This window comes from Aythya ferina (genome assembly GCF_964211825.1).
Source record: "Aythya ferina genome assembly, chromosome: W".
Taxonomy (NCBI): domain Eukaryota; kingdom Metazoa; phylum Chordata; class Aves; order Anseriformes; family Anatidae; genus Aythya; species Aythya ferina.
Genome location: NC_140313.1, coordinates 2,149,301 through 2,169,992, shown reverse-complemented (window position 1 = coordinate 2,169,992; position 20,692 = coordinate 2,149,301). Strand labels below are relative to the sequence as shown.

The window sequence follows — 20,692 nt, the reverse complement described above, 5'->3', positions numbered from 1 at the left end:
AAAATCAGTTTTCATTGACAACGTATTTATATTTCTGGCTCCATCCTACCAGAAAGCCAGATTCTGTGACAGCTGTTCTGGCATATATTGTAAAAAACACATTAACTCCAAAAGAGAAGGAGAAAAAAAATAAGAAATAATTAGTGGAGTTAATTTAGAGTGCTTGAATTTGTTTCAGTTGCCTGACTTGATATTTACCAACACTCAGTCCCCACAAACTTGAGCAAAACTGCAACTAATAAAAGAGAGTGAAAGTTACTTCCCAGCACTTATCTTTGAAGAATATGTTTTTTTCTGCTTTCATTTTAAAAGCATCACGATGCAAGAGGCTTTTAAGCAGCAGAAAATGATGTTCTGTTTTAGAACATCTCAGCTTTGCCAGTCGAAGTGCTCTGCGCACAAACTGTAATTATAAACACACCTAGACAGACAGGGACACCTACCAGATCCGAATTGGAGCTGTCAGCCAACCCCTCTGAAAAAGGAAGAAAAAAAAAAAAAGCAGGGGGCAGATTTCCTGACAGTTTTCACTTTGCCATTGAATACAAAAAAAAAAAAAAACAACAGAAAAATCGGCCCATTCAGTAAATTCATACTGTGGGAATGCTGACTTTAATGGAGTATTCAGAGGAAAGACGTCAAAGAATAAAAAGCTGCACATAATTGATGGCACCGATTTCAAAACATGCCATATTAAGGCAACATAAAAAGTCGCTCGTTTTTATGTCTTTCCATTAAAGGCTCATGCACACTATTCTGTAAGCAGCCACTCATTTAAAAACTCCAGGGAAGGAAAAAAGCAGGACAGTAAATACTAAGCACATGATTTTCAGCAAGCTCTGCCTTAGTTCACTCCGTTTTAAGTTTTCCATCATAAAAGTGTTGTAACTCACAACACTGCCAAGGAGGAGGTTGCATTTTACAGAATTACAGGAGTTTTTGCAGCAGGTATTTTACCTGCTCAGTAATCGTGACAAATTCCTGATTCAACTCACAGAAGATCCTTCTAAATACTGGAAGGGGCAGTGCAGGGGCAGGACCCATGTAAATGCTAAAGGGCTACTGCGTGGGTAAGAGTTATCTTGCATCAGGATTGCCAACGCAGCAACTTTGGAGTCACCAGCACCAGTATTTGGCAAACTGCACCTGCAAACCACCTTGCATTCATCAGAAAAACAGATCCAGAAGTTAACTGAGCCAAAAAAATAATCCCAGTGAAGATATTGTGTGTGTAAACCTCTTTTTTTATATGTTTTTCTCAAGCACACTCATTTACTAAGCCATCAGGTGGGGGTGAGGAGAGAAAGCAAAAGAAAGAAGCAGGAAAATGAAAAATAATGGATGAATGGAGGAAGAAATCAACTAAACTGAAAAGGAAAAAAGGCAAAATCATCAACTGCAGATCAACTCTCAAGCCCAGGTCTTGAGCTTTTGAGTTTGGGGATTAAACAAATAATGAAAAAGATCCAACTGAGGATTTCAGCCCAGATTTTCCTTTAGCTGCTGCGATCAGCAGGTACTCGGACTCATTTGGAACAGAGAAGAAGGAAAAATGCCTAAGAGATTCCAAACATTCTCCTTCAAGTGTTGGTAGATTGGTGGCTAAGGCATTGTGTCACCTACCATAAACACACTAATTTTGCTACAGGCTAATGGGAAAATAGAATGGGAAGAGCAGAAAACTTTAAATTCTGTCTTGACAGGTGAAAATTGGCTCCTCTCCCCCACAGTCCAAAACTAGCACCTTGCTCCTGTCAAGAGTATGACCTACACTCCATCCTCATTACAACAAAACAGGGTTCACTTGATCTTCCACGAGCTTTCAATCTCTAAAATGAACACTGACCTCTATCGTTCTGTCCCTGCAGGCAAGGTTATCCGATTTAGACAACGGTTGAGGGTGCTGTGCAGCCAACGTTGTCTGACATCATTTGTCAAACGGTTCTCGCAGGTAGGTGCAACTTCATGGGAAATGTCAGCTTCCTTCCAATTAATCCGGACAAAAGATGTCTCTAAAAATACATCTCTTCCAGCTGCCAGGCAAGAGCACCATCTGGTGTTCAGCTAATTAAACTTTCAACCTGCTTTTGGATCAAGTTTGTGTGTTTTTTTTTTTTTAATATTTTTTCTTTTTTTGTTTAAACACACTCATCTTGCACCAGATCCGACACCACGAAATAGGCACAAAAAAAAAAATTATAAATCAAGCTACGAAAGACTTTTTTTTTACCTCGGTAGGAAGTTCTTTACTTCTTTACTTCCCCCTAAAAGCCCCAATGCAGCAATACATGACCTCTTAGAATACTGCCCAGCTTGTCACAGGTGGGCTCTAAACAATTCTTGCTTCCTCAGAGAAGAGACAGCAATGTTCCCTCACCCACTGCCAAATACGTACTGTCCTTTACAAGCTTTACAACACTTTGAGGTTTTCTTGCTAACTTCTGGCTATTCCCATGATGCAGAAGCCAAAATCCTTCCCTCTCCGCAATCATTACAAAAATAGAGGTTAGTAAATGCCACTCGGTTGCTTACCTTGACCATTTTCCCTGAAGTCATAAAACACGTGAACTATCTCACTAGAAATTTTGTTTCATCCTTTACTCAATCACTCATTTATACGAAATACTCAAGAGCTCAGCGTAGTCAAATTCTGCACCAGTTTTACCCCCTTCTTTAAAAAAAATCTTTGATTTTCATTCACTTTGACAGGGATTCTGCTTTAAGAAATAACTGAAAGATGTGAATAACATCGGCCAGAACAGTTCTCAAATATATTTTCAATTGATTAAAGATGATAACTGGTCCATATTTCAGCAGTAACACATACTGGTCTATTTACACCTGTTTTAAGTGTGTTTAGACATTTAAGAACCTTTATTCAAAAGCTAAGCACTTCACAAGGGAATACTGCTAATAATAAAGGGTTTAAATACGACGTTTGCCTGACAGAGAAGTATCAGGTCACTCTGTAAAATGTAAAAAGAGATTAAGAATTCCAGATTGTTCTTGTAAAACTGATAATCCTTATGCAGGGCAACGGAGTTGGGTTAAAATGAGTCTGAACACACGTATTTCTGGACACGTGCTACGGAGAGCACGTTCCGTTTATTGCCACATCAGTTGCTAGAGTGGTAAGATGTACAAAACTGCCAAACTTCCTTTAAATTGTAAAAGAGGAGGAAAAAAAAAAGACAGGAAAAAAAAAAAAAGGAACTCAACAGCTAACCTACAATTAAGCCACAGGGGATGTACAATTCACTGTAAGTTCAGAGGAAACATCATGCATTGGATTCTTCTGGCGCTGCAGAAACACCAGAGGTTTGCTCAGCTCAGAAAAAGCCACCCCAAAACAAACAAAAAAATCCTAACACTACAGAGTGCACTTTTGATTTATTTATTTTTCTGTCTATCAGGGGGAATAAATAGCAAATATAGCTATGAGGACAAAAGGAACTCACAAAAACAAAACAAAAAAGTATTTTATACAGACATTTATTCCCTTGCTACCTAAAATAGGAACATATATAAAAAATACTCATTTGTTTTCAGACTTGGCACTTCTATAAATATATTACAAGGTTTATTTCTTCCACAAGCACCATCTTACCTGTTTGTTGGAGTGGTAAAGCTAAAAGACAGCAGCTGATTCCAGAAGGGGTCATTCTCGGAGATAGGCTCTGCTCCTGACAACTTCTTCAGGTATTCGTTTTCTGGAAGCTCGCTGATGCTGCTGCTATTCGCTCCCATCTTCTTTATTTGGCAGATCACCTTCTAAATCTTCATTTCTTAAAAAAGAAAAGAAATATTTGCAACTTTTGGTACAAATAAGGAATATCCAGATCTTAAACCAGCAATCCGTAAGGCTTTGGTTCACTGCCTTAAAGAGTTACTGAAAAGTAGAAAACAGAGGCACGTAGGAAGGCATTAGAAGTATTTTCTCATGCTGAACTTGCACAAGGAGTAAGGACAGGAACAGGTATAGTAGAAGATGCTTCCCAGAAGCAACTCTTGGTCTCAACGAAGATGCAGGATCAATTATCACTCTAGCAGTAATCTGCTGAGACTCATCATCTGTGCAGAAGCAGCTAATTCCAGACAAGACAACTCTCACAGCAGTTAGTTTAATAAACAGTAAAAAAAAAAAAATAAGGAAAACTGAAAAGAAATGAACAGATGCAACCAAAATCTGCAATGTTTGCAGCCGTTGTGGAGGCTACTTGAAGAACTTGTATTAGAGATGTAGCGTGAGCACACAGTACCCAAGTATTTCAGGAGCAGGATGCCAGTATAGTCAGGATTGAATAAGGGAGACTATTAAGAAATAAAGAGGTCTCCTTTAAAAGGCTCCCTTTAAGCCTGACCGAAAGGGAGAGAGGTACAATAACCTCATTACCTGACAGAGGTCGCATTTTGCAAAAAAAAAAAGTTCTCAAGACACTACCTGGAGCACCTGCAGAAGCCCTTTGGTCATGGGGATCACCTGCAGGAAGAAAAATTTAAGTGGTCTGGTGTAAGATCCTGCCAGGGAATTCTGCAGAGAAGCACTGGGGGATTCTTAGACGGCACAAGCTTAAAAAGGTTTTCAAAACTCTGGGTGTTTACTCCTAGAACAGAACAAACGCATCTTACCTGAAAAGAAATTTTGCCACTTCAAGTTAAAAAAAAAAAAAAAACACAAACAAAAACACAAGACTCAGTGTGAACTGCCTTTGAAATAAAGCCAATAAAAAGCTAGAGAATAAAGCAGAAGAGAGACAAAATCGCATAATAAGAGGATACTGGATCATCATTTAAAGGTAGAAGAATTGAGGTTCAGGTGGCAACGAGCTCTGAACTAGTTCTTGTTAAAAAAAAAAAAAAAAAAAAGTGATATTTCTCTTGAAAAGTGATTCATCTGCTCGCTCAAAAAATACAGAAACAATTTATTAGCAAGTCATTTAGCTCAATATGGCATTGTTACCACTACCAGTAACACCTTTTGTTCCTGAACAAGCTGGGAACACCCCCAAAGGATCATAACCTGGTCTGTGTCATGCTGTTGTACATCCAACATCTGTTCAGTGGCGGAACTCGGCTCCACCACGAGAAGCAGATGCTTCAGACCGAATGCAAGAGGTGGCTTTGCGCATCGGGACCCACCCCAATCCCAAACAGATCGGGGTACTCATAAATCTTATGCCTACTGACCTTATACAGGACCTGAATGTTAATTATTAACAGTGGTTACAGGACTATCATTCTCCTTTTTAAATTAAAAGCAGTTGGGCAAGACACACGACGTCTCTTCACAGCTTGGCGCGTGCCAAATCTTCCTTTGCCCTTCAGCATGCACAAAAATTTGAGCTTCGACACAGCAGCAGCTTCCAAGAACAAATGGAGGAGCAGTACGTGCACTGTTGGGCTTGGAGAAAAGCTTGTCACGCCCTCTCCACCTTCTGTTTGAACAGTTTTAATACTGGACCTATAATTCCTGTACTAAGTCCCCAACTGGTCGCACAACTTTGACATTTTACTAATCCAGCCCGCAAAGCTGGCTTAGAGCAAAGCAGTTCCCCCTTCCCACGCTGCCCTTGAATCTGCAGACAGCCTGAAAAACACTCTGCGTGCACAGATGAAGATACAGCTATCAATATATCTCTATATGGCAAAATATAAACAAATATATATACATTATGAAGTGCTCATTTTAAAATATAAGAATAAGGAACGGTTGTACAGACGACTTTGGGGCAATCTAGCCTCTTGGCTGCGTCTTGAATACAATCTCAGGAAAATAAATGAAGAACTGATACTTTCATGTCTGAAAAAATAAAAAGTAAAAAATAAAAAAGTCAATTCTATATAATAAACACTTGGCTTACCTTTACAATTTGCTGCTTTCTCAACTGATCCAAAAGGACATTGTTTTCCTTTCAGCCAAAGTAGCCAGAATCACTGAAAAGACAAGAACACGAGATGTTACACTGCATATTCAAGTACCAAGGAAGCTGACACAATGTCTAATTCCCGTTTGCATCCAAGAACCCAGCATTTCAAACCCCATTTCACCTGTGAAATGTTAAAACGTCCCACAAAATCCTAAGACAGAGCTTCCCAGAAGACTTAGGAACAGTAGGCATTATTTAGCTGCAATATTTGAATTCTACTACCCACACGTCTTCGGATTTTCTCTGCTCCCTCATGTTAGAGGAATATTTATACCTACAGTCAAATCTTTGTGGATTAAACATCACATGCAACGTTTATCTACAAAACACATGAGCAGAGATTGCCCCCATGGATAATAAACAGTCTAAGCCTTGTTTATTCCTCACAGTTGAATATTCACATGCAGGATCTGAGCCTAACGTTTCCAGACGTCCTCCGAAAGCATCAAGGTTAACCTCCAAAATCTGCCAATTCACCCTTCCTGGTTATTTTTTTTCCATCTTCAGGGCAACCTCGTTTCTCAGCGAACAGCCTGAAAGTTGATCAGTTGAAATATTGTATTGAAATATTTCACTGATGCCATTGGCAGATTGCAATTGACCCATTACCATGATTTCACCTTCCCTCATCTACCAGGCGCTTACAACCAATGGGGGGGAGATTTTAGGATCTGAACTAGATTTTAGGATTTATACCTGTCCCAGCACCTCGGGACAGGTACATTTTTGGACACCACTGTTACGAAGTGGAATGCTCAGCAGCAAGAAAAGAAAACCACATCTTAAAGTCTTTACGAGCAATTTATCTGTTGTCCACCGCTTGCTTTGCTGGAAAAGCAACCAGCAACTTTTCTGTTTCTCCGACATAATTCCAGCTGTAACTTTTTATTAAATAATTACTTCATCACGCCTACAAATCCGAGGGTAGAACGACAGCGTCAGGTTTTGTAGCACATCCCTCCACAGAGGGAAGGCACAGGGGCAGTAAGAAATGTTACCTCTGTGAGAAAGCTTCAAGGAGCAACAACTCAAACACTAATCCTGCTCTTCACCTTGGACAGGTATTTCTTTTTGTTTGCCCTCACCAGTGAGACTCCTGCTGCTTGTGCTAGAGGCATTAGGAGAAAAAAATATAGCTTTCAGCAAGACTATCGTGGAAGACAGAGCTTAAAAAAACAAAAAATATAAAGAACAAAGCACGTCCTAGCCTGCAGGGCTGCTCTCCAGCCCCTTGTCCCCCAGTCTGCATGCACGGGCCCAGCTGCAGAACCCAGGAGTTGCTCTCCAATTTCTTCCAGTCGCCCAGTGCTTTAATCAACCAAGATGATCTATTATTTCTTTACGGAAAGGACACGAGGATTGCAGTTGCACACATTTAACATGTTCTCCTTGTTTCCCACCAACACAACTAGAACTTGTCCATCAACCACGGCAGCATTTCAGAAATAAAAATTCAGCTACCTTTAAGCCTCAGAAAGATGCTCAGACACCATTAAAAAGGGCTGCAATTTTTTAATCCTGATCTATCTCACAGGCTACACAGTTATTTTGGCATCTCTGCTCTCCTGTAATTGGGCATTACATGCATTTTTACAACAGCTATCTGCTTGAAATGTTTCCCACAACCAGAAACCTACCTCCAGCACAAAAGGCAGACGTAGTACAGAGAGCCAAATGTGTTTTGCACGCATATGTTATTTTATACTGCCCTACACATCACGATTTATATCCCCTCTTCAGGATCTACTGCGAATGAAGCTGTATAATTACTAGCAGGTTCAATAGGCTTTCCACCCTGGAGAGCCCACGTTGAGGAAATGTCATCGCCACCTTTATCCACCCTCTCTGACAGCAGCTCATCAGCCACCGAGCAGGATTTCTGACTCTTGATACCTTCCTCACACAAAAGGAGGAGGATTCTTACATTCACAAGGCTTAACAAACCCGTGAGCCCAACTGTCAGCCATCGGCGCATTAAAACCACCCTGGGATCTTCCTGGCCACCTGATAAAATCACCAAGGCACCTGAGTTCAGCGTTTATTTGCTATATCTCTATTTTTTTTCCTGCTGAACTGATCCCACGAGGTGCTGTGGTGTTAAAACCCCAGAGCAGGACCCGGCCAGGGGCTTCCCCTGAGGCAGCAGCAGGGGTGGAAAAGGGAACAGGGCCTTCCTCAGCACCCTGCGACCCGAGCAGCGACACCACTCACCCCAGCTGGAGCAACCTGGCCGCTTTTTTGCTTGAAAAAGGGGTAAAATCGGGGGTTACATAACACGGTGCCCTACAATCAGGCGACGAGCCCAATAAGCAGGGGTTTCTCCGCTCCCCTGCCTTCAAGAAGCGTCGGCTGGAGGAAATAACAGCGCTGTACCCACACAGCCAGCTCGGACCGCCACCAGGGGAACCCAGCACCTTACCCTCAGCGCCGGCGACGGCAGGAGGCGGATTTGGGTGCCCGGCAGCCCGCTCCGCCCCGCACTCAACACACCCGGGGAGATTCGGGGCTCAGGAAGCCAGCACAGAATGCGCCCGGAGACAAAAAAGCAGCAAAAAATAGCGGCGCCGGGGGGCGAAACCGAGCACACGAAGGGAACGAGCGCGGCCCCCGCCGCCCCCTCAGGGTCCCCTCAGGGTCCCCTCACGGCCCCTAACGGTCGCGCCCCCCCCCCGCGCATGCGCGCACCCACCGCCGCCGCTCCCGGCCTTCCACGTCGCCACCGCCTCCCCAGCGCGCATGCGCGCGGGCCGCCGGTGGGAGGGGGGAGGGGGCGCGGCGCGGGGCGCGCTGGGAAATGTAGTTTTCGGCAGGGAGCTGAAGCGGCGGGGCCTGTGGGGTTTTTATACACAATAAAATATAAAGTGGTGCAAAAGCGCTGCCCGCCAGTAATTCCTGCTGCCCCCAGTAATTCCTGCTGCTCCTTGGGCGGAGTTCATCTGGCCGATTAACACACCCAAATAAAAATCCCTCTGCACCACATCCGTGGCAGCCTTTGGAGGCTGCTGGCGCCCCGTTTTACCTCACAGAACCTCCTACAAATGTACGTTCAGGCCCTTAGGACGCTGAATAATTAGCAAAATAAAGCTTTTCCAACTTTAGTTTACGTTTTTTTGAACATATTTGGAATATAGAGGTGCGCTTCACAGAATGGCGGAGTTTGGGAGGGAGCTCTGTGTTCATCCAGTCCAGCCCTCAAATTAATTTAAGTCCTCAGCATCCAGGTTCCTCCATGAACCACACGGAAAGCACCACATCACACCTAGACCTCCCCATAGTGGAAAAAAAAATTAATGGCTGATTTGAATTTATCATTTTCTTCAGGTATTTTCAAGCAAATGAATTTTCTGATCCATCCCCAACAGGATTTGAATCCACCCAGACAGCTTTAGCACTGGAGATCTTAGAGCGAGATCTGCACAAGTGGTTTGGTGCCTAAAGATGCCTAGCTTGCTATTTTCTAAAAGTCTTCAGTAGAAATGAAGCTGTTACCTTGCTTTACTAAATTCTGGTAGACATCCACCTGCTGCCATAGATCTGTAAATCTTGCTTCTACTGAGTAACATGAAGAACTTTTCTCAGTTATTTTTTCTTGGTATTTGTATTCTCACTTCAGAACTTCCTTCTTTTCTCTCTGCTTGCTTTTCTTAAACATAACTTCGTGCAGTACTTTGCAGGTGACCTCCTGCACCCTTGCCCAGCTTCGGGATGTAAAAGCAGGCAGTTTGTTTCTTTCACCTGTTTTTCACATTATTTGTGTGCTAAACTATTTACACTCCAATAGGATTATTGACCTATTCCTGGAAGAGAAAAAAAACAGATTTGCAACACAGATTTCCTGTCCAGACTTCTAGTGAATACCACATTCAGGCAAATTTTATACTGTGTATTCCTGTGTTTAACTGCAGCTATTGGATGTACTAAAACATGCCAGAAAGCACAAGCGGTGTGATTCTAACAAACAAGACGTATTTGCATTATCTGCCTGCTTTGCTTTTTGAGAGGCCTTTTTGTACTTGTTTAGAGTGCTAAGCACACAACTAGAAGCCTAGTTTTCACTGCAGTCTGATTTACTGTGTACTAACACAGTACTAATACTTTCTTTTTTTGCCCCAAGCATGGAGTAAGCTTCTGTCGTCTTCAAATGTGATCTTTCACCTCAAATTATTTCAGTAGGAAATAAAGACATGAGCATGAGGGAGCAAGATGGAGCTCCTTAGTGCAAAACGTGCACAGTTAGTATTGTCTTTTATTGCATGAATTATACCACGTGCGCATGCTCAGAATAACAAAACCAGCTTTTAATATCACAAAGGGATACCAGTCTAGGAGAAAGCTCTGTCTGTGAAACACCGATCAGATGGAGGCTTATGTTGAAAGGGTGTTGTGAAAGCTGATTTCACAGTAATACAAACTTCACTTCCTTATAGGCTGGTTTATTAAGGGACATAAAGCAGCATCAGGTGACATGGGACAAGGAATTTTCTCTGATTCAACTCATTACAATGGTCCGATACCCAGCTGTGAACACTGCAGACTGATCCCCACGATTTCACAAAAAAACAGGCAGTGGTAGGAAGCAACATTCCTCACCAGAGGCATCTGACAGGCCTATCAGGCAAATAAGTCTTCGGTAGAAGAAAACACGGTTCAAGAACGAACCCAGACCCCGGTGTCAGTTCAAGGGCAGCGAGTTGCCTCTTACCACTTCGATGCACAGCCCTTTAATGTGTAATAGGATTGAATGAGTCCCAAAGTATTTTCCAGCTCTTCTTGGTATCATTATACCCTCTAGATACCACCCTCTACGTGCTATCCATGAAACATTTATATATTAAAATAAAAAGGTATGCCCATAGGATTTCTGGGAAAGCCATAAATCCTAAATAGCAACCCCAAATTCCTGGATTTTTTATTTATTTATTTATTTATTGTTGGTTTAATTATTAGTTTGGAATCATTTAGAGAGTCCTCTGGTTTGGCAGAGAAGGACAAAGCAGGAATTATTAGTTCTGCTCCTACAAAGCACAGAGGCATCATTTTGGGATGCAATTCAGCACCAGAACACATCTTCCCAGGAGGAGGCATAGGATTTGCTCAGTTCGCTTTGTTTATCGTGAAGCGCGTAGTTTTATGAACTCCTTCAGGCTGGGGACTGTCTACAGCTTTTCCTAAGAACAACTGTACGAAGCAGCTAAATTTTAAATAAAGTCCTGCTTTATTATCATTCAAATTACACAAGCACGGTAAAAGATTTTAGTCCTTTTTTTTTTTTTTTTTTCTAAACACAGACCTGCATCGTTTGAAACCACTGCAACAGAATATAACGCAACAACTCTCTTGCATCATGCACCTGCTGATCCTTTTCAGGAAAGAAAGGCACAACGTTTAAAGGAAAAAAATAAATGACTAGAAGTATCAAATCAAGACTTTTTGCTACGGAAATTTTGCATATAGCGTAACTCTTTTAGCTCATCTGCAAATTTCACACAGCAGTCTGTATTCCTCGTAAGTTGACCGTAATGTTTATGCTGCCACAATGCAATTGATAGTTCTCTAGCGAGGTCAAGAACAGCTTAGTTTCGAAGTGGAAGAATGAAGTATTGCACTCGCAGTCAGTGAAACTAAGAAGCAACACGTTTATCTTCCAAAGCTAGCTTAATCCATAAACTATTTCACCTAAATCTCTAGTCATGCCCGATAGGTTATAGATGCAAAGTGGTTCCAAGGGAGGGAAATGAAGAATAATTTAACACGGTTTTCAAACGTTTTAAATAAGAAATCTGCTAGCTGCCATTTTTAGTGGCAAAAGAGACCTTCTGCTGTACGTGATAAGGGGTTTTATTCAGCTGAAATGTGCAAAGAAGTGCCTCCAAGTGAGAGAAATATCAATCACCAGTTCATACTGGATACCAGGGAATGAAATCCTTCTGAATGAATTCCTTTAATCTGTTTTCTTGTCAGGAAGTTCTGTGGCTCTCTTTGCAGCGATTCCATTCGCAACCCCGTTGCTTTCAAACTGGAAATAAAAGAGAGCACCGTTAAAAGGAGACGTCAAAAGAGACCAGAACAGTGACATTTGGGGATTAAAATGATTTTCAGAAGCAAGGCCAGTGAAAACCTATAAAGAAATCTGCCCCCAGATTTACATCTGCTGATTTTACATGTGATGATTTGGGGCTTAAACGCATTAATCTTACTCGGTGAACTCCAGACTCATCCTCCTTATCCCTTTCGCTGGCTGAAGGTGCCCGGGGGTTTCCAGCACTGCCTCCTTGCCCTCGTTTTGTGCCTGTCGTTTCCTGCACGGCTTTCTTGGGCCACACGCGCTTAATGAAAGGTGCGATGACAGGGTAGATGTACGGCTCCAGGAACTTCTTGTAGACCCAGAGAAGAACGGGAATGACGATACAGGGAATGCACACCATGGTTTCCTCTTGTTCTGGGACAAAGCTGCTAGGAAAAACCACCTCAGATTTAGAAAAACAACCTCAGATTACACTTTCTGCATGCAACGAGGTAAGAAAGCAAAGTCTCAAGAGAGGATTTTAGTTAATGTTTAAACAGAAAAGGTTCTTTAACAATAAATCTTTAAAGTTTCAAAAACACTGCCGTTATTCCTGGAGAACAGCTGTATGTTCCCATGTTATAAAGACCTCGGGAACAATAAGGCTGAGATTCCTGGCATCTTAACAAAAAAAAGAACAAAGATTGCTATTAATTCATCACCCCTCCAGCTGCAAGTTTGAAAGACATAGCCAAAAAGGTTTTGCTTAAACCAAACTAAAAAAACATAAGCAGTGATCCGAAGGGCCAATCCTCGTTTGGGATCCTTGCTTTGCTCTCCCAAACTGTCCTAGAGAAGTGTAGCCCCACTCCCTGGTAACGTCAATTCCAGGCAACTGCTTCCAAGTGTAATTTTTGCCACTTCAAAGGCAGTTTTACAGGAGCCGAGTCTCCAAAGGCAGAGAAAAAAACATAATAGGAATGAGGTAATCTATTAAAACCCTTTGAAAAGATTTATGCTCCCTGTTCTAGAGCTTCCTAGATATTAAATCCTCTGTGTGATGCTGAGTCCTCAGCCACTAGCTAAAGAATATACGTGGGGGAATCAACAGAGGCTGCCTCTCTGAGAATGGACTGAGTCTGTGCAGTCACTGGGTATCAAGAGTCCAGGCTGAAAAATAAGTTCAACTTCTGCCAGCTACAGAACCAAGGTCGGTTGTTTTAGTTCCAGTGGCTAACGTATTGAAACGTTTTTTCCCCCCAACATTCCCCTGTGATTCCGTGATGCTGTTTTGTGGTTGGCAGGGTTTATTTTTAGGAAAAACAAACAGGGCGACAACAAAGGGTGAAACGTTAATTTCTTTAGGCTTTGCTCCTTTGTGTTAAAGGCTTTTGTTTCTCCCTAAAGCAGCGCAGAGGGCAAGCGTGACACTGCAAATACAAGCACGTTCGCTCTTCTTGTTCCCAGCTCATTCTTACGTAAACACAGAGAAGCCGGGCACACAAACGGCTTCGCTCAGCCCCTTAAGGCCGAGCCGGCCTAGCCCGGCCACCTCACGCAGCCCATCCCCGCGGCGCCCCCCGGCACCAAGCCGTCCCCCACCCGCCGTTACACGGCCGAGCTCCGTCTCCCGGTGCCGTTTGCCTCCCTCCCCTCTCCCCAAACCCTGGAGACGAACGGCGGCGCGGCGGCTCCCCAAAAAAACACCCCCTCCCCCCCTCACCTGAGACCGCAGCTCACCCCCGTCCTCACCGCGCCGCGCCTCCCTCCCGACTGCCGCCGCACCGGAAGCAACCCCCGCACTTCCGGCGGGCGCGCCCCGCCCACCCCGACCAATAGGGAGCGGCGCGCGCGGGTCACGCGCCCCACCCCCCAACTCGTCGGCGTGACGTCACGCAGACGTGACGTCACCGCGATGACGTCACCGGCGCGGAGAAGACAGAGACGGGGCGGGTGCGAACAGAGCTTTATTGGGGGCGGGGGGAGGGCTACTCCCGGGCCATCAGCTTCTGCTTCTTCAGCTTCTTCTGCGAGATCTGCGGGGGCAACGACCACAGGGGGGCGGTAATTAGTTAATTAATTCATTAATCACCCCTCCCTAATTAATTAACACCGCCTAATGATGCTGAGGTTGCTCAGAACCGGTGTTTGTTTTCACGGGTACTCCAAAGGTGTCCTAAGAGAAGTCATCACGGCAACCTTCCCGTCCCCAAAACGCCCCCTTACCCAAATTTGGGATTTTTAACACCAAAAAAACCCCTCTTAAAAGCACTCCGCTTTTTTACCTTTTTCTTCTGAGCCACTTCTTCTTCCGGCTTGGGGACGATCTGCTCCTTCTCGGTCAGGATCATCTCGATGTGGCAGGGGGAGCTCATGTAGGGGTTGATCCGCCCGTGGGCTCGGTAGGTGCGCCGGCGCATTTTGGGGGCCTTGTTCACCTGGATGTGCTCGATCACCAGCGAATCCACGTCCAGCCCCTGCGGAAAAGGAATAAAACCCGAAGGATTCGGCCTTATTGTGCCTTAATTCGCCCCACAAATAAAATCCTGCAGCAGAACCGCGACGCCGCAAGGCAGAGAAGCACCAAACTCTCCCCCTCTGGTGCTTTTGGGGGATTTTAGGAGCTTCCTCTGGGGCACAAACGCACAGAGCCGCAAGAACGGGGTGCATTTAATAACATCCACCCCACCCACCTTGAGCTCAGCGTTGCTCTCCGCGTTTTTCAGCATGTGCAGCAAGAACTCCGCGCTTTTCTTGGGCCAGCGCCCCTGCGTCCAGCCCCACTGCTTGGCCTGTGAGAGAAAAGGAGAAGGGTTTTGGTCCCAGCACGATGTAATTCACCCTTTTATTCTTATTAGCTTGTAATTACGCGTCCTTTTACTTCGATTGCTCAGAGTAAGAATTTCTTTTCACGTTGAATCCAAAGGTGTCCTAAGAAAGTCATCACAGCAATCGAAGGGAACGAGATTCTACGCCTCGCACAAGAGCAAACCAACAGAATTAAATATAATCTGGTATTTGATACCACAAATAGGTGCGATGCTTGCTGTATCAGAGCTCAGAGCAACTCTTGGCTCAAAATGATGCTTTCACACGACGTTATCAACGACTGCCCATCATCCACGCCACATGAACATCGCTTTTTGTTCCTTCCGTAAGGAAACGAACCCAAAACCCTTCCCAGGTCTTCATCCCAGCCCTCACCTGGGCGCATCTACCAACGCCTCCGTTGTAGCGACGGAAGGGAACGCACTGCTTCTTCAGGGTCACGTCCTTCAGGTACTTGGTGGCCTTGCGGATGTGCATGCCCTTGATGGCCTGGGCAGTCTCACGAGTGTTCTGACAAGAAGAAAAAAAACCAAACAAACCCAGTGAAAGCTTCTCTTAACGCTTCTTTCCACGTTACAACGGGAGTAAAAGCACTGGATTTTCACCTACAATTCTTAGTATGACCCCCATTACTGAGTTCACAGCTCTCTGATGCCTTTATACTGTTTTTATACCCCGAGCTTTCCACCCCACAATTTTAAAACTCAGGATTTCTCCTTATCACAGCTCCCTCTTTGGCCACTAATCCAAAAAAGCAGAAGCCTGAATGATACATTCCTGTTAAAACATCCAATATGGCACCTCAGAGGAAGCAATGAGAACACAAGCTATACAAACAAGGCACAAAATTTAACCTCTATGTAAGGGGATTAAAAAAGAGAGAGTGAAAAGCATCAGAAGAAAAATTAAGGATAAGGTATCGGTGCTTAATGAATTTACTCTTTGATTTCTGCATTTAATATATGATTATAATAGAAGAACAAACCAAAATAAAACTTTTTTCACCTGCACTATATAACACTCATCAGAAAAGCATATTCTCAGCTTCGTTTTCGTGATTACCCCAAATTATTCTTATATTCCCTGCTAAGTTTTCCAGTGCAATGCATGAACTCGTATCACCGCTCATGCCAAAAGCTTGCTGCCATACTTCTCAGCCACTAAAATGACAGGACGAGCAGGGAAATCCTTCCCAATAGAGACAAATACAACAAATCACTATTTCTAGTCCAATTCCTCCTGCTACCTTCCCCCCAATTGCCTGTTTCCTTCTCTATTAGCTCTATAAGGCCGCAATCTAAGAACAGACCCTTTTATTTTTGTTCCTGCGGATAAAGGTCATTACAAGCAGCTTGAGCACATGCAGGCCGTAACCTACAGCACCACACTTCAGTAATTAACTGATAAAATGGGAAAATAAAGGCCACCTGCTTCCAAAATCCAGCTTGGGTTTCCCCAGCGTGCACCGGCCACGTACCTTGAAGTGCACCCGCAGGTTGGAGCCCCGGGACTTGCATGCTGCGGAGAGAAGAGACCAATTTCTTAAAAAAAAACAACGATTTTAGGGTGTAACATGGAAATAGAGGTTGGGAAACAACTCACATTTCGTGGGGTTCTCCGGATCCAGCGAGTAGCGGACCATCCTGGGAGCTCAGCTGCGAAGAAAAGGGAAAAAAAATCACATTAAGCTTCTAATACAGACATGGAGAAGGCTGAGCTCTTTCCTCAGAGCCGACAGCTAGCTGAAAAGGCCCCTCGGAGATAGATTTTCCACGATTAAATCTAAATATGCCTTAAGAAAACGTGTGTCCCCCCCCCTCCTTCCCTCCCCGCTGCCTCAGGGCCCGCTCCCCCCTCACAGCCCCGGCACCTCCGCGCTCCGCCATCTGCGGCACCAGCGCCACAAACATCGATGGCGGCAGCGAGCCCGAGCCTCCCCCGAGGCCCCTCATGGCCTCCCCGAGCTGTTCGGGCTCGGATGATGCCGGATGGAGGCGGATGGCGGCGGATGATGGCGGACGATGAGCCCTCACCTCACGGAGGCGGCGGGGAAGAGGAAGGGCGGCGCCAGGCGGGAGGCGGGGAGAGCGGCGGGGCCGCTCTCGCGAGACAACGCGCGGGGTCCCTCAGCTCTGTCGTGGCCATCGGCTGTCGCGACAGAGCCGTGCACCACACGATAACACAGAGAGAGTGGCTGAGAGCGGGGTCCAAACGCTGTTTGAGGTCCACAAGGAGCCTGAACCCGGTGGCCGAGCACTTGTGGGTGCGGAGCCTCGCCCCAACGCCCAGCCCGCCCCTCCCGTCCCGTTTGTGAGGGTTAAAAATTAGGGTTTTGCAGTGAAAAAGTCCGTCAGTCCTGCAGATCCTAAAGGGATCGTGCTGGCGTAACGGTGGGGAGGAGGTTAAAAGGGTAAAGGGACAGTGGAAGGTCCAAAATTCCCAAAATGACCAAATAAAAATGTATATATTTGTATATGTTTGTACATATTTGCACCCCTGGGTACAAGAGGGACATAATGCCCTGGGATGTGTCCAGAGATAGAGGTGAAGGGTCTGGAGCACAAGTCCTGTGAGGATCTGAGGGTGTTTAATCTGGAGAAGGGGAAGTTTTATTGCTCTTCCCAAAGACCTCAGAGACCTCCTTGCTCTCCACAACTCCGTGAAGGGGTGGGGAGCTGGGGTCGGCCTCTTCTCACCCATAACTAGCAATAGGACCAGAGGGAATGGCCTCAAGTGGTGCCAGGGGAGGTTCAGGATGGAAATGAGGAGATTTTCTGTCAGAAAGTGTCAATAGACACAGGGACAGGTTGCCCAGGGAGGTGGTGGGGTCACCGTCCCTAAGGGTGTTCAAGGAGAGGTTGGACGTGGTGTTTAGGGACGTGGTTTAGTGGTGACATTGGTTGTAGGGTGATGGCTGGACCAGATGATCTTGGAAGTCCCTTCAAACCCTAATTATTTTAGGATTCTACATCCAGGGTTGCCCTGTTTCAGGAACTGTGCAGGTCCTTTGCCTATTGTGGGGCGAGTGGCACCAAAGGGCCAGGGAGGTTAATCCCTTCAGTCCGTCTGTAGCACATTTGGGTAATTCCTACTGTCCTTAACCCTATTTCACTTCTGGGAGCTTCTGCCGGTGCCTTTGCCCCATAACCAGGACAACAAGAAGGGGGTGAGATGGGCTGCGTGGAGAGGCAGATTCGCCACTGAAAGCAATTCCAAAATTGCCCTGGCAGCTTCCTGGCTATGCAGGGAAGACACCTGTTTTATTAAAATAAGACACCTTATTTATTAAAAAAAGACCCAGACAAACCAATTTTTCTAACCCTCAGGCCAAGGTGGGAGATCAATTCGGTGAGGCTGAAGCAAGTCCAAGTGCTGCAGCTAGATGGCAGGCTAGGATTAGACTAGAGAGCAGGGACACCACATAGCATGAGAGAAAAAAACAAAAGATTCATATTTATGGATCACAACTAGTATTTATTGCAGCATTATATATATATATATATAAAAATCGAACCTTTATGTGTTAATGGAAAATGCATTTCTCGTTGTAGGTTGTGTTTGCTCGGGAAGTTGACCAAGCAGCTTTGCAGTAAAACGAAAACGTCTCCTGAAAGTGGTACCCAGCTACAGCAAAACGCTTAGAAGAAAAATTAGATGGAGTGGGAGAATAAAAAAGCAACACAAAAAATGTTGATCTGCTGTCCAGGCACATCCCTGGTGTGAGAGAGGTCCGGATTAAACTCTGTTTAGATTAAGCAGGCAGAGCAAGATCCTACTGCCCACGTGAATGCTCGGACCACTGGGATATTTTCAGATCTCCTCTTTAACACTAATAAACTCCACAGCTTTGAGGCTAGGATTTCGCCCAGATGAGATGCGGAAAATATTTGAGCTATCGCAAATATTTACACGGGCGGAAAGCGCAGAGCCGTAATTTTAACCACAGTTCCCCCTTCACCTGCCTTAAAAGGTTCCTTTGACTTTGCTGTCGAGGAGATGCTTTCTGCATCTTTTCTTACAGCCTCAATGTCTCCGAGTAACTCGTTCAGGACCGACCTCAAAGCAGGGAAACCTCACAGCACTGCTGGGGTATGGGCAGATATTATTTCTTCATTTTATATACGAGGTTCCTGTGGAAAACAATAAATAAATAGAAGCCAATGCGAAGGAGGATGAGCCTTGTCAAAATACACACGCAACAGCCTTTCTAAGCCAAGGATTACTAGAGAAAAAGAGACTCATGACTTTGAGGAACAGTAAAAATGGAAGAAGATCTCTCTGAGAGGGGTTTCGACACTTCCTTAGTGTCTCGGTTTCTTTTTCTGTGGAACAGAAATGGTGATGTTTCCAGGAACACTACGCGTCCAGATGTAATAGATTAAAACTGAGCAAAAACTGAGGTCCTCAAGCACTTCCACTGCAGCAATCTCCACTCACGGCCAGCCTGAGTGCAACTCTCCATCGTTACTTCTGCTCTCCATGGGAAGGAAACCATGGGCAGCACCTTTACAGGCAGCTGCTCAGCAGCAGAGCCCAGGAGCAACGGGCCATTGAGAGAAAGCTGGAAGGGAGATGTGAAAAATAAGCGCGATGGGAATCACCCCGGGGTCATTCATCAGTCGAATCCGAAGCCACATCCTAACCACAAGGGGCAAAGATGTTCCTACCCGTCCTGCTTGGTCCTTGGCATTTACCTTACAGCCGCGGCTTGTGGAGCCCAAAGATTTCTTTCACAGAAATCCATACAAACGGGTCGCTTGCCCTAATGGTTAAGCAGAAAAACCTGAAGGCAAAAAGCACCCAGTACCTGTTCTAAATCAAAACCAGCTTGAACGCCGGAGCTGGAAAGTGCTGAAGGCTTCGCAGCCTTCCCACAGCTGCCCGCACCTTCTCCCTGAGCTCTATAATATGCCTTATGCATGCGTGTGTTTAAATATAGGTATAAAATACGTGTTGTATAATAAATGTAAGTTAAATATAATGATGTATTCATGTGTTGTTTTTTTTTATAAAACAAAGTGGGGACCTGCCAGGAGCACGGGCAAAAGGACACATCAATAGGTGAGGCTGTAAGACTCGATGATTGCTGGCGGCTCAGCCAAGAGTGACGGGTTCATCCACCCCTGCACGCCCAGATAGGGGGAAATCAGTGGTAAAACAAACCTCCTGTGCGATTGAATAACCTTGTAGCCGAAGTCGGTGTTTATTCGACGCGTTCCCTGCCAGCGAAGCATTTACGCAGGTCGTGCAGGGCCGTGACTGCTTGTTCCTGGCTTTCAGGAACACCACCAAGTCCTCCACTAAACTGTATCGCTGAGCTCTACGTCTAAGCGATGGATTTGGGAACGCTCAAAACCAAGCCCTGGACAGCTGGGGCAGGATATAGGCTGGGAAGTTTTCCCATTATTCTGCTTTGGGGTCTTTTGGAGGGCGATCACCACGTGGTGGTCCCGAAGAGCCCTCCAGGCTGCTGCTGCTGGGGGCAAGGCAGGTGTTTTGGGGGCTAGGAAGGCATTTTGGGGGCTAGGAAGGCATTAGGGAGCTGGGCAACCACGTCCCCTTTCAATCTGAGCTCTGAGGACATCTACTGACCACGCTTCCCCTCCAGATTTGGCCACGTTTATGCAAAATCTGCAAATTTAAGGGAATAAGCGCGTGGATGAGGATACCCTCTCCGTGCATCAACCCCAAATTCCTCCTCTCCGGACTCTGCAGCAGCTCCAGCCCGGCTGTGACAGGGAGGGAACGCATGCACGGTAAAAAGGTGCAATTACCAAAAAAAAAAAAGGTGGTTTTATTTATTTATTTTTCGTTTTGCTGGTTGCAGAGGTGTTGATGCGGGGGCCGGCTTCCAACCCGTGCTCGTGCTGTGGCTGGAGGTGCTGTAATGTCCCACCTATGATCAGGATGAGATTGATACATGGAGAAGAGA

At 45.2% G+C, this 20,692-nt stretch overlaps 3 protein-coding genes across 31 annotated transcripts in view; all 3 read right to left on the bottom strand.

Moving 5' to 3' along the window:
- LOC311426293 (dymeclin-like) overlaps nucleotides 1-8,688 on the bottom strand; it is a 93,735-nt gene extending 85,047 nt beyond the window's left edge. For 20 of the 25 annotated variants that reach the window (XM_084502618.1, XM_084502603.1, XM_084502625.1 and 17 more), the window contains exons 1-3: nucleotides 8,347-8,578; nucleotides 5,862-5,934; nucleotides 3,608-3,785 (exon numbers count right to left, since the gene is read on the bottom strand). In XM_084502618.1, coding sequence (XP_084358744.1) covers nucleotides 3,608-3,747 — 140 coding nt within the window. In that variant the 5' untranslated portion in view covers nucleotides 3,748-3,785; nucleotides 5,862-5,934; nucleotides 8,347-8,578. Of the gene's footprint in view, nucleotides 1-3,607; nucleotides 3,786-4,441; nucleotides 4,481-5,861; nucleotides 5,935-8,138; nucleotides 8,273-8,346; nucleotides 8,579-8,612 lie in introns of those variants that run through there. The other 5 variants (XM_084502622.1, XM_084502621.1, XM_084502619.1 and 2 more) reach the window with 5 other exon arrangements.
- A 1,651-nt stretch (nucleotides 8,689-10,339) lies between these two features.
- On the bottom strand, nucleotides 10,340-13,769 carry LOC311426251 (UPF0729 protein C18orf32 homolog). Of its 4 annotated transcripts, none has more exons than XM_084502453.1 (3): nucleotides 13,655-13,769; nucleotides 12,125-12,377; nucleotides 10,340-11,943 (listed from the first exon to the last, which is right to left on the bottom strand). In XM_084502453.1, exons 2-3 carry the CDS (start codon nucleotides 12,350-12,352, stop codon nucleotides 11,869-11,871), a joined length of 303 nt encoding a protein of 100 aa, XP_084358579.1. In that variant the 5' UTR covers nucleotides 12,353-12,377; nucleotides 13,655-13,769; the 3' UTR covers nucleotides 10,340-11,868. The 4 variants fall into 4 exon arrangements, with proteins under 4 accessions (XP_084358579.1, XP_084358580.1, XP_084358582.1 ...); XM_084502454.1 differs by having other exon boundaries at nucleotides 12,125-12,380; nucleotides 13,655-13,732; XM_084502456.1 differs by having other exon boundaries at nucleotides 12,125-12,380; nucleotides 13,684-13,726.
- Nucleotides 13,770-13,882: 113 nt separating this feature from the next.
- Nucleotides 13,883-17,642, bottom strand: LOC311426250 (large ribosomal subunit protein uL22). 2 transcript variants are annotated; one of them, XM_084502451.1, is made up of 7 exons: nucleotides 16,794-17,642; nucleotides 16,363-16,415; nucleotides 16,238-16,278; nucleotides 15,136-15,270; nucleotides 14,625-14,723; nucleotides 14,217-14,408; nucleotides 13,883-13,967 (listed from the first exon to the last, which is right to left on the bottom strand). In XM_084502451.1, exons 2-7 carry the CDS (start codon nucleotides 16,400-16,402, stop codon nucleotides 13,920-13,922), a joined length of 555 nt encoding a protein of 184 aa, XP_084358577.1. In that variant the 5' UTR covers nucleotides 16,403-16,415; nucleotides 16,794-17,642; the 3' UTR covers nucleotides 13,883-13,919. The 2 variants fall into 2 exon arrangements, with proteins under 2 accessions (XP_084358577.1, XP_084358578.1); XM_084502452.1 differs by having other exon boundaries at nucleotides 16,631-16,812.
- Between the last annotated feature and the right edge of the window lie 3,050 nt (nucleotides 17,643-20,692).